A 13252-nucleotide genomic window follows, 5' to 3' on the forward strand; every position below is an offset into this window, starting at 1 on the left:
ATATTCTGATTTCTTGACTCCAAAACTGCCAAAGGAGAAGCAGGCAGTGCAAGGCCTAGCTAAAATCAGCAGAAGGAATGACAATACAGGCAGCAATAGATGTCCAGAAGACACTCTGATCCCAGTTTGCAAGAAGTAGCTAAAATCGGCAGGAGGAATGGCAATACAGGCAGCAATAGACGTACAGAAGACACTCTGATCCCAGGTTGGGATCAATTTTGAAAATATTATTTCTTGACTCTGAAACAAGCAAAGGAGATGCAGGCAGCAAAAGATGACGCCTAGTCAAAATAACTATGATACATGTGTGATGTTATGGGACAAATGCTTGAGTAAGGCAGGCAAAGCCTCCCCGGGAAAAATATTCACAACTCGGGACCAAGTACCAATGACGGCCATCCCCATCATGTTGCAGAAAGCCTCAACATCCACAAGGCTAAATTACAAGATTTCTAGGACAAGCAGTTTGTAAAACTGGCCATTTAGTGCTTGGGTCTGTGGTGGCTGCTTTTTTCTGCTTGTGTTTCATGCCTTGGGGTAAAGAGCTGGCTGCTGAGCTGGGACAAGGAGACAGACTTGGTTGCTGATGATGTTTGTGAATGTACAAAGACAGCTTCAGGACATGAGACATCCACACCTGCGTTCTGGAGACGGGATTGACCAGTAGCATAGGGGAAGAGGCTGTGGTTTTACATGCAGACAATGAATGTGGACCCAGGTCTTCGGCCCAACTCATTAAAAGCTACAGGAAGCGACTAGAGGCTGTGATTTTTGCAAAAGGAGGATCTACAAAATATTAATGTCACTTTTATGTTGAGGTGCCCATACTTTTGCACCGGTCAAATTTTGTTTAAATGCGGATTGCACATTTTCTGTTAGTACCATAAACCTCATTTCAATCCAGAAATATTACTCAGTCCATCAGTTATTAGATATATGAAACTGAAATAGCTGTTCCAAAAACCCAAATTCTTATAAAGAAAAAAGGTTAACATTAATAGGGGTGCCCAAACTTTTCCATATGACTGTATAGTTAGGATTCTGGAATTATCTGATATAATTTACTACAATACTCCAAATAATATATAGTACATTATATCACATTATGGTCCCCTAATACATTTCATCAACATTTACCTGGAACATTACAGAGCTTTTCCCAGTAATATATATTGATGCCTCATCCATCAATGTGTGATCAGTGGGTGTCTGATCTACAGAACACTATTTGATCCGCAGAAGAAAGAAAATGAATTGCAGTACTAGGCACAGATGCTGTTTAAGGGTAAAAAGGTGAAAAATATTATAAATGGTGTTTGCTACAGTCGCCATTTCCTCCTAGAAAAAATACAACACATACGGCAAGTTGATAGCAAAACCCTTGACATGCTGCAATTCAGAGCACAAGCAGTTTGGGGCCATCCATATAACATAGACATCTTGTGAGTGGCGATCATCTCACGTCACACGTCTGGTTATACTGAGACAAGGGCAAAAGCTAAGGAAGGACACATCTGTATTTTCAGCGGGGCAGACACTGACAGTTTGGGACCCTGTGCACGAAATGTGTTGGGCCCTTCTCCTTTTATAGTAACAAATATGTGCCTATATTTTTCATGTATTACATAGTCTACACTTATAGTGTCCTCTCTTGTTAGATACAAACTAAAATGATGGAAAAATGGTAAAATTTCTTTTTTTTATTGGATGAGGCTGATAGATGGTTTTCTAGCCAAATAATGGTATATCAGCAGTCCTTTTATTTTATATCTAACAAGAAAGGATGCTATGTATACATAAAGGGTGCAATAAATAACAAACATAATATTCTGTGTAAGTGTTGGTTTTATATATAACAAGACATGATACTATGTAATAAAGGGATAGCACTATACTATACATTTTATATATATATATATATATATATATATATATATATATATATATATATACACATATATATATATATATATATATATATATATATATATATATATATATATATATATATAATATACATTATATTATATAATAAGGGATGGCACAATTCATAACCAGAGAGGATGCTGTGTAATAAGGGACAGTTTTATATATAAGAAGAGAATACTATGTAATAAAGGGATGGCACTATAAATAATAACAAAGGACGTTATACAATAAAACATGTAACATGCCTGGCTTGAGGAAGACGTGTGTCTGATGGGAAAACGCATAGCCCCTATTCTTTTGGTAAATTCTTGTGAAGATATTACCTGCCTGTCTGTCACACTGAGCAGCACTAACATCACCGCTTTTTTACTTTAATTATTCAACTGTTAATCAGTGGAAAGGATTAAAATTTGGGGAAGAGGAATAACCAGCCCCCAATACAACAATGGGATCTATTTTGTATTTTTTTTTAATATTAGTTTTTGGGGGAATAATTGGAAATAGCCAGGAGGAGGGAATAAGAGCGCTTGTTATTTTCTCTGATTTCCATTTTCGTATCTGTAAATGTTTTATTTTTTTTATATTCTAAATAAAGTTGTAATAAAAAAAAAACACAATAACACCATTCCGATTATGTCACAAATGGCTGGATGCTATAGAACAGCCCGCGATCCAAAGTTCCGCTGAGGGTGTTTTAGGCGTTTGAGGAGAGAGGAGTGTTTTGAGAGTTTTCAGTGATTTTAGTGTTTTGAGTGTATTTAATGTGTTGAGTGAGTTGTGTGTGTTGACAGTGTTGTGTTCAGTGTTGAGTTTGCTTTTGTGTGTTTTTGAGTGTTTAGTGTTTTTAGTGTTGAGTTTGCTTTTGTGTGTTTTTTTGTGTTCAGTGTTTTTAGTGTTGAGTTTGTTTTTGTGTGTTCAGTGTTTTTAGTGTTGAGTTTGTTTTTGTGTGTTTTTGTGTGTTGAGTTAGTTTTGTGAATATGTCCAGAAATAAACGCTTTAAGCGTATTGTTGTCCTCTCTGACACAGAGGACAGCTGTGATGATGATGACTTCCATCAGGTAAGCGTCACTTTTATATTTTTAAATAATTAGAATACATGTGGGATAAAAATCCCAGAAAAAGATGGTGGAAGCAAGAATATAGCTCCAGAGAGGGAATATTGGGGGATAGTTTAGATCATGTTTGCAGAGTAAAGAGTACCCTGGTATTTCTTATATCTCCATGTACGAGTTATATAATAATATTGCATGAAAACATATAAATGTCACCACCGCCCCTATCCATATCCTAACCATAAGTTTCCCGTACACCCGTCATACTCTGTACATGAAATAAGCACAGGACAATGGTAACCACATTCATACAGGTGAATAAATGTGAGGCAGTGGAATATGGACTAAGATTATATATTGGAGATCTTCATGTTTATAGATTTTATCTGACATGTTTCCCATTTTTTCAGTCTCATCCACGGAAGAAGCCAATACCTAGGTCTGCAGACCAGGATACCATCACTGGCTTCAATTCGGGCCCAACTCTGGGCATACCAGGTACTGTGCTCTGATCCAGTAAAGGCTCTGGGGGTAGGGGAAATACTTCTATTAATATATAAATAATATAATAATAAGAGATTTATGTTGTGTTTCTCCCACAGATCGGATTTCTACACCTGATCCGGGCAATAACACCTGGTAAGACTCACATCTCCTCCATTACCAGATATCTGATGGGTATTAATGGCTAATGTTGGCTCATATTCTGTTCCTTTTATTTCCCAGCTCCGATGCCGTCATTACCATCAGTGATGATGAGGACTCCAATATTGGAGGGATTCCCCCATGTGATGGTAAGTGATCATCTCTAGATACAATCCAGGTTATAATGTAACAATGAGTTTTCTGTATGGTCTCAGGTCAGTGTATGAATCTAACAATTAAAGGCAAATTATAAATGTGCCAGTGTCTTTATTTGGTCAGTTTTTAGCTTTTCCACATTTGTTTTTTCCTCTCCTTCTTTGAGAGATAACTTTAACCTCTATTTCCTCCCACATTGCTGTATCAGTGCTTGTTTTCAGTCTGATGAGATGTTCTTATCAATGATATTCATGTTACCATATAATGTACTGAAAAATGGGAAAAATTCCAAGTGAGGTGAAATTGGAAAAAATAATTAAATACAATTCCAAATGTATTTTTTGGGCAACCCAGGGGTCCACCCCGGCTATTGAGGACGGGCTCACTTCTGGTCTTGTACTGAGCACATACATCATTATTAAGTATAGATTACTGAAGGAACAGGTGGGGTAAACGTCTGCGGAAACTCATGGGCCCTGTTGTGGTTGAACGCCATTATTATTTCTGATCCTGGTCCAAGTGGAGGGTCCTGTGGTCTCTGGTGGTCTGGTCAGCTATGTATTCTGATCTGATCCCTTATGTGTAGTGTTATTAGCTCTCTAGGCTCCATATTTATACACCCCTCTCTAGTATGGACCTGCACACTGACACGTCTGATGTGAACCATATAGAAATCATTTTCTCTCTTCCATATTTCTGTACAGATAATTTTCCATGTGATGGTGAGGAAAGCTATGCTGCACAGCATAGGTGAGTTATTCTGGACACATCTATCTCTATATAGTAAGAAACGTTCCCTGTAGATTTATAGAGGATTCCTTTTCTTTCCAGGACACCGCTGTGTAACATCCCCGGCTGCTTCCTTCAGGACATAATATCTCCTTATTCCATCTACGTTACCGACTTCGAGGTAACACGGGAAGAGCTGGTGGAGCGGCTATACCACCATTATAATAGCACAGTCTTCGGTTATCAGGTATCTTACCACTTATATCTGGGGGATATATGACTTATCCATTATCTCCATCTACAATCATGGGCCCCCTAACCCAATGTCACTGGTCTGAAATGTAGTTATTATCTCACGTAAAACTCGCTTAGTTTGGCAAATACTTGATATCTGGACATTTTAGAATCAGTTTATGTTTATGTGTTCTCACTTTTCAGAAGACCTCACGCCCCATGTAATGAGCCCAGTAGTGTAACTCACACATGAGAGTTGGGTACTTTGTTACATTGGGGGTCAAAGAATTTCCAAATTTAATGTAATTTGTTTCCTCTTTTTTAGCTTCCTAAGAAAATGGACTTCATGTGGAACAAGAGGCTAAAAACATCATCTGGCCAATGTCTCCACATGATGAAAGATAATCAGCGTATGTCATTAATTCAGCTGTCCAACCGAGTGCTGGATTCTGCCGGTAGGTGACACATCACTTCCATCCTTCAGCTTCATGAGACCCTGTATACAGGGCAGACGCTGCTACTTAGGATGTAATACATCTTTTATACTAATCCTGCATACTCTTCTAAGAAAAACTGAGTACACCCACTTTAAAATTCTAAAGTTTTACATGTCAGGATAAAATAAAATTGCATCAGGTCCTTAGAAGATCTAAAAAGTAGGGAAAAAAACACGATAGGAAATATGTTGTTCATCTCAGGATCTTTTTACCTTATTTGAAGACCTCTTAAGGAGCATATATTTTATATTATGCCCTGATATGTAAAGAGCTCCAGTAGGGTGTACTTAGATTTTCTCATCATGTACAATCTCTTTTATTTTACAGAGACTACGATCCACAGTCGCACATGAAATGTGCCACGCGGCTTGCTGGATTATTGATGGGGAAGAGCGTGACAACCATGGCCCATTATGGCAGAAGTATGCACAAATGATACGCGAGATCCACCCTGAGCTGCCGGAGGTGACAAGGTGTCACAACTACACCATCAAGTATGATTACAATTACCAGTGTACCATATGTGATCACAAGTAAGTGGTATAATGCTTTTATACTTATATCAGCATGGACTGACGTCTGGCAGCTGTAGGGTTAAGGTGCTGCATATTATGTTTTCTGTATTGGGATCAGTTCTTAATATAATGGTTTTCAACTTGTTCTTTTCATGTAATTCATGGTATTAACCAACATTCATTCTAGTCTGATAACCAATATTCCTTCTCTCTTTGCAGATTTGGACGATACCAGAAAATAGCGGATGCTAAATCCTATTGTCGCCGCTGTGGAGGACGATTGCTCCTTCTGTCCTCCAGCGAAACACGAAACGTGTAACATGTTACACAAAAAGAAACAAAAAAAATAAAATTGAAGTTATATATTGTTGTCCATGCTTTCTCTGTGTAGATAACTATATAATCTCCCATTACCACCTACCAGAAATCTCATGTGCTCACTAGATCTCCTCTCTTCCCTCCTCTTGTCTGCCCCTCACACATCATCTCTAACAAGGTACAATGAGTCAGGCCCTATAGACTTGGTGACGGGAATTATCCTGTTTCTCCTTGTATGGTTCACTTATATAGGGTTGGGCCGTCCGCCTGATGGCATAGTATGGATGTCACAGACTGTAATCTGGCATTGAGCACTACACGTATCTGTGTGACCGGCTCCATTCACTAAAGTGGTAAATCTTGCTGCTAATATAGATTTTATTTGGATCCAACATAAAAGGAAAGACTGTTATTGGCCAACATTTCCACCAGTACACTGTGTGCAGAATTATTAGGCAAATGAGTGTTTTGATCACATGATACTTTTTATACATGTTGTCCTACTCCAAGCTGTATAGGCTTGAGAGACAACTACCAATTAAGTAAATCAGGTGATGTGCATCTCTGTAATGAGGAGGGGTGTGGTGTAATGACATCAACACCCTATATAAGGTGTGCTTAATTATTAGGCAACTTCCTTTCCTTTTGCAAAATGGGTCAGAAGAGAGATTTGACGGGCTCTGAAACGTCCAAAATTGTGAGATGTCTTGCAGAGGGATGCAGCAGTCTTGAAATTGCCAAACTTTTGAAGAGTGATCACAGAACAATCAAGCGTTTCATGGCAAATAGCCAACAGGGTCGTAAGAAGCGTGTTGGGCAAAAAAGGCGCAAAATAACTGCCCATGAATTGAGGAAAATCAAGTGTGAAGCTGCCAAGATGCCATTTTCCACCAGTTTGGCCATACTCAGGGACATGGCCAAGGTAAGGAAGGCTGAAAAACGACCACCTTTGAACAAGAAACATAGGATAAAATGTCAAGACTGGGCCAAGAAATATCTTAAGACTGATTTTTCAAAGGTTTTATGGACTGATGATCTGAGAGTGACTCTTGATGGGCCAGATGGATGGGCCAGAGAGCTCCATTCCAACTAATATGCCAGCAAGGTGGAGGTGGGAACTGGTATGGGCTGGTATCTTCAAAAATGAACTTGTGGGATCTTTTCGGGTTGAGGATGGAGTGAAGCTCAACTCAAAGACCTACTGCCAGTTTCTGGAAGACAACTTCTTCAAGCAGTGGTACATGAAGAAGTCGGTATCGTTCAAGAAACACATGATTTTCATGCAGGTTAATGCTTCATCACATGCATCCAACTACTCCACAGCGTGGCTGGCCAGTAAAGGTCTAAAAGATGAAAAAATAATGACATCCCCCCTGTTCACCTGATCTGAACCCTATAGAGAACCTGTGGTTCCTCCTAAAATGTAAGATCTACAGGGAGGGAAAACAGTACACCTCTGGGAACAGTGTCTGGGAGGCTGTGGTGGCTGCTGCACGCAATGTTGATCGTAAACAGATCATGCAATGACAGAATCTATGGATTGTTGAGTGTCATCATAAAGAAAGGTGGCTATACTCGTCACTAATTTTTTGGGATTTTGTTTTTGCATGTCAGAAATGTTTATTTCTAAATCTTGTGCAGTTATATTGGTTTACCTGATGAAAATAAACAAGTGAGATGGGAATATATTTGGTTTTTATTAAGTTGCCTAATAATTCTGCACAGTAATAGTTACCTGCACCAACAGATATCCTCCTAAGATGGCCAAATCTAAAATAAACCCACTCCAACTTCCAAGAATATTAAGCTTTGATATTTATGAGTCTTTTGGGTTGATTGAGAACATAGTTGTTGATCAATAATAAAAAAACCCTCTAAAATACAACTTGCCTAATAATTCCACACACAGTGTGGATGTTCTTTATCAAGGACATGTTTGCTGATTACAGCCGGACATGGGGAAGGTGGAGCATAAGCGAGGGGCTTTATGTCATAAGGCTCCTCACCTATACACCACCTTCCTCATATCCTGGACTAAATATATATCTGCAGGAAGATTACTGCTTTTTTCTTCTTCATTGCCGATGTCTTTCATACTGTATTATAGGACTATGATCCCTTCCTCAAGCACGACTACCTCCATAGCGGTGTTTCCAGTTATTCTCTACTTGGCACCTAATACTAGCCTTACCCATGTACATGTGTAATTCAGGGCAGCCGTACCCCACCTTACTGTTCATCAGTAGTTCTCACCTGTGCGGCCCTAGTCTTTCATCATGGGCGTCTGCTGCATCCGGCAGTGCATTAGTAATGTGACCAGGTATTAGTAAGTATGGCTGTTTATTTTCTATGTACACACTTAATTCTTCTCAGTATTAAGCAATAAATTTAATATTAACCCCTTAGTGACCTATAACGTACTGGGTATGTCATGACTCCCTGGTACTTCATGGCGAAATCGCGGCCCGGAGGCTGCGATCGGTTTACAAAAACCAAAGATTCAGAAAGGAGGGGGCCTCTGTTTGACCTCAGGAGGGGTGGTGTCTCTTCCCCGGACCTACGGACACTGTGATTGGCTGACAAACTCCGCTCAGCCAATCACAGCCACTGTAATGTTTTAGCCATTGAAAATGGTTGTAACATTGAAATCCAGCCATGATCAGTGCAGCTATAGCACTGATCATTGGCTGGAGCTGGGTGACCTCTGTTTCACCTTCCCCCAGCTCCACCAGCTCTGATTGGAGAGACCGACCTTGTTGTGACTGATCTCTCCAATCACCGTGGATTTGGGGGCGGTGACCGCTCCCCTCAACTTCACTCCGTCCGTGGAAGCTGAGGAGAGCGATTCCTGCGCGTGCCCCATCGGTAAGTTATTGCCACTGCCCCCGATCAGCCGCTGCCACTGTTCTCGATCACCCGCCGCCGCCACTGCCCACTTTCAGCTACCGTAGCAGCCACTGCCCCCGATCCGCCACCACTGTCCCCGATCTGCCGCCACTGCCCCAGATCAGCTGCCGCCCTCCATCCATCACAGCTCTCCCCCATTAGCTACTGCCCCCCTCCCTGATCTGCTGCCCGCTCTCTCGCATCCTCTTCATCTGCTGCCCCCTCTCCCACCTCTCAGCCTTCCCGATCTGTTACCTCCTTCATCTGTTGCCTCCTTCCTCTGCTGTGATCCTGTTGCCTCCTTCATCTGCTGTGATCCTGCTGCCTCCTCCATCTGGTGTGATCCTGCTCCCTCCTCCATCTGCTGTGATCCTGCTGCCTAGATCCATCCTGTAAGTTAGCTATCCCCGATCTCACCATACACCCCCTCCCCCCGTCCTCTCCCCCATCCCCCTTCCCTTCCACCCATCCACCTTCCCCCCCATCCTCCCCCTCTCCCATCCTCCGCTGCTCCTCCATCTGCTGCACCTTCTCCCATCCTCCGCCACACCTCTATCCGCCACGTCCTCTCCCATCTTGCATTGCATCATCCAGCACGCTTCCAGGCAAAAGCGTGCAGCTGTGCCGGATGATGCGATGCGAGACTCGTGCATCGCTCCCACGTGTGGCACTAGCCTTAGTGTCAGGTGCAAGCACTCATATTTTTTTTAATTTTTTTTTTTAATGACATCCGATTTTTTATTTTGCCAAACTAATATTTTTCTGTATTTTTTTTCTTTCTTTCTAGATTTTCCTTGTTCGACGAAGACACACACTAAACAAAGTATTTTTTTCCTCACACACACCGACACTAAATAAATTTTTTGTGCACATACCACACATACAATGTCCAGCTCCTTGCGATCCCAGAGATTATATTCAGCTGAGGAGGTATATTTCTTTGTTGCCTCCGAGACTGATAGCAAGGGAGAGGACTCCACATTCCTTTGCTCCTCCCAATCCTCTTCCTCCTCCAGTGACGAAAAACCACCGCGAAGACATCACAGGATGAGGAATCGGTCACGGTACAGGGGAGAAGAGCCGGAGCCCAGGGAGGAAGACTCGGAGGAGAGCGTGAGTGACCCCCAGCCCAGCACTAGTGACCGGGTATGGACCCAAGCCTCTGAAAACTTTGCACCACAGATTTCTGATTTTCTTCCCCAATCAGGAATCCAGTTTGATACTACCAACCTAAGAGAAATAGACTTTTTTAAAGTCTATTTCTCTGAAGAGTTAGTCAGTCTCATGGTGGTGCAAACGAATCTTTACACCCAACGATTTTTGGCCCAAAATGCTAACTCAGCATATTCTAGCTGGATCCCGACAGATTCAGTAGAAGTGATGAAGTATGGGGGTCGGGCTCTTCACATGGGGCTGGTGAAGAAGCCAAAACTTCGCCAATATTGGAGTGTTGATGTTTTATACAACACTCCAGTATTTGGCATGGTTATGACCCGTAAGCGTTTTGAGGCCATGCACAAATTTTTCATTTTAGGGACAATTTGGAATGTCTTCCCTGCGATGACCCGAATTTTGACAGACTGCTCAAAAGTCGTCCGGTCATCGAACACTTCAGAAACAAGTTTGCTGAAGTGTACGTTCCCCGGAGGGAAATTTGTGTGGATGAGTCCCTCATCCACTTCAAGGGCACACTGAAGTTCCGACAGTACCTGCACAGTAAATGGGCAAGGTGCGGCATTAAACTCTATAAGCTGTATGAGAGTACCTCAGGGTACACTCACAGCTTTAGAGTTTACAAAGGGAAGGATGCGCGGATCCAACCCCCAGAATGCCCACCTACTCTGGGGGTGAGCGGGAAAATTGTGTGGGATTTGATCCACCCACTGCTTGATAAAGGTTATCACCTGTATGTTTATAATTTTTATACAAGCATCCCACTCTTCCAATCCCTCTCTTCCAGAGGTAACGTAGCTTGCGGTACTGTCCGGAAAAATCAGAGGGGCCTACCTGTGTCACTAATTGGGCAGCTGCTCCCAAGAGGTGAGAGCAGAGCCCAATGTAGCGACAACATGGTTGTGGTCAAGTTCAGGGATAAAAGGGATGTCATTTTCTTGACCACAATACATGGTCCCGGCACCAGCCATCAGTGTTCGAGGTACATCGGCACAGGTTCGTAAACCGGACTGTGCCTTGGGGCACAACAAACACATGGGAGGAGTTGATCTTTCCGATCAAGTCCTCCAGCCCTATAGTGTCATGCGGAAGGTGAAGGTGTTATATAAGAAGCTGGCTGTGCACATCATGCAGATGGCACTGTACAACGCAATCATGCTCTCACGAGGTGCAGGCCAGCCCAACACCTTCCTTCAGTTCCAGGAAGCAGTCATCAAGACCTTGATGTTTGGAAGAGAAGAAGCAGCTGTCCCTAGCACTTCTGGAACTGCAGGTGCCCGCAAGGTATCGGCAACATTTCCCTGGTGAGGTACCGCAAACCACCGGAAGAGGAAGATCGCAGAAAAGGTGTCGGGTGTGCTATAAAAGGGGGGTGAGGAAGGACACAGTATTTTAATGCGACACTTGTTCCGATAAACCTGGACTAAGTGTGGTAAAGTGCTCAAAGTCTATCACTCATCCAGGTACTAAATTAACATGTGCCATCCCAATATGCCTCCATAACACACCATCCTGATATACTCTACAAAACACACACACAACGACCTGACGTACACCACACAACACAGACGAGGACCAGACGTACACCACGCAACAAAGACGGGGACCTGATGTACATCACACAACAAAGACTGTGACCTGACGTACACCACACAACAAAGACTGTGACCTGACGTACACCACACAACACAGACGGAGACCCAACATGCACCACACAACACAGACGAAGACCCGACGTACACCACACAACACAGACAGGGACCTGACGTACAGCACACAACAAAGACGGTGACCTTACGTACACCACACAGACAGGGACCTGACGTACATCACACAATACAGAAGAGGATCAGACGTATACCACACAACACAGAAGAGGACAAGACATACATCACACAACAAAGACGGGGACCTGACGTACACCACAAAACACAGACAGGGACCAGACGTACAACACACAACACAGACGGAGACCTGATGTACACCACACAACAAAGATTGTGACCTGATGTACACCACACAACAAACACTGGAACCTGACTTACACCACACTACACAGACGGGGATCTGATGTACACTACACAACAAAGACAAGGACTTACCATACACTAAACAACACACACAACAGCCTGATGTACCCTACACACATACCACACTATAAAATTGACAAACCAGGTCCCCGTTAAAATACAGCACTCCTTCCCTTCAGAGCCCTGCTGTGCGCACAAACAGTGGTCTTCTGCCACATATGAGGTATCAGCGTACTCATATTTGGCCCCCTTGATAACGCAATAAGAAAAGCCCTTAATAGGAATTGGCACATTCTTGAAAATGATCCTGATTTGAAGAAAATGACGAGCGCAGGACTCCTAGTTGCAGATAGACGGTGCCACAATCTAAGAGATCTGCTTGTGAGGAACAGGTTATCTAGTCCGTCTACATGGTTAGAAAAATATTCCCCTGTAGGAACTACCGGTGTGGTCAGTGTAGATTTTGTAACCTGCACCTCACTGGCACTTCTCTCCAGATTGGCTCTAATGCACACCAGTTCAGATAGTTTATACAGTTAGGTCCAGAAATATTTGGACAGTGACACAATTTTCGCGAGTTGGGCTCTGCATGCCACCACATTGGATTTGAAATGAAACCTCTACAACAGAATTCAAGTGCAGATTGTAACGTTTAATTTGAAGGTTTGAACAAAAATATCTGATAGAAATTGTAGGAATTGTACACATTTCTTTACAAACACTCCACATTTTAGGAGGTCAAAAGTAATTGGACAAATAAACCAAACCCAAACAAAATATTTTTATTTTCAATATTTTGTTGCGAATCCTTTGGAGGCAATCACTGCCTTAAGTCTGGAACCCATGGACATCACCAAACGCTGGGTTTCCTCCTTCTTAATGCTTTGCCAGGCCTTTACAGCCGCAGCCTTCAGGTCTTGCTTGTTTGTGGGTCTTTTCGTCTTAAGTCTGGATTTGAGCAAGTGAAATGCATGCTCAATTGGGTTAAGATCTGGTGATTGACTTGGCCATTGCAGAATGTTCCACTTTTTTGCACTCATGAACTCCTGGGTAGCTTTGGCTGTATGCTTGGGGTCATTGTCCATCT

At 42.4% G+C, this 13252-nt stretch overlaps 1 protein-coding gene across 1 annotated transcript; it reads left to right on the plus strand.

The window, feature by feature from the left end:
* The first annotated feature begins 2907 nt into the window (after nucleotides 1–2907).
* LOC142310516 (uncharacterized) lies at nucleotides 2908–6064 on the plus strand. Its single transcript, XM_075348045.1, has 9 exons — nucleotides 2908–2988; nucleotides 3393–3480; nucleotides 3585–3621; nucleotides 3709–3776; nucleotides 4488–4533; nucleotides 4615–4759; nucleotides 5072–5201; nucleotides 5571–5776; nucleotides 5978–6064. Exons 1-8 carry the CDS (start codon nucleotides 2908–2910, stop codon nucleotides 5594–5596), a joined length of 621 nt encoding a protein of 206 aa, XP_075204160.1. The 3' UTR covers nucleotides 5597–5776; nucleotides 5978–6064.
* Nucleotides 6065–13252: the final 7188 nt, after the last annotated feature.

The sequence above is a fragment of the Anomaloglossus baeobatrachus genome, chromosome 5, assembly GCF_048569485.1.
Source record: "Anomaloglossus baeobatrachus isolate aAnoBae1 chromosome 5, aAnoBae1.hap1, whole genome shotgun sequence".
Lineage (NCBI taxonomy): Eukaryota > Metazoa > Chordata > Amphibia > Anura > Aromobatidae > Anomaloglossus > Anomaloglossus baeobatrachus.

Excerpts from the sequence above, each read along its gene's own strand:
- LOC142310516 (XM_075348045.1), top strand. The coding sequence starts at position 2,908 with ATGTCCAGAAATAAACGCTTTAAGCGTATTGTTGTCCTCTCTGACACA. Across the intron at positions 3,777-4,487 it reads AGGGATTCCCCCATGTGATG|ATAATTTTCCATGTGATGGT; the intron begins GTAAGTGATCAT and ends ATTTCTGTACAG. Across the intron at positions 4,534-4,614 it reads AGCTATGCTGCACAGCATAG|GACACCGCTGTGTAACATCC; the intron begins GTGAGTTATTCT and ends TTTTCTTTCCAG.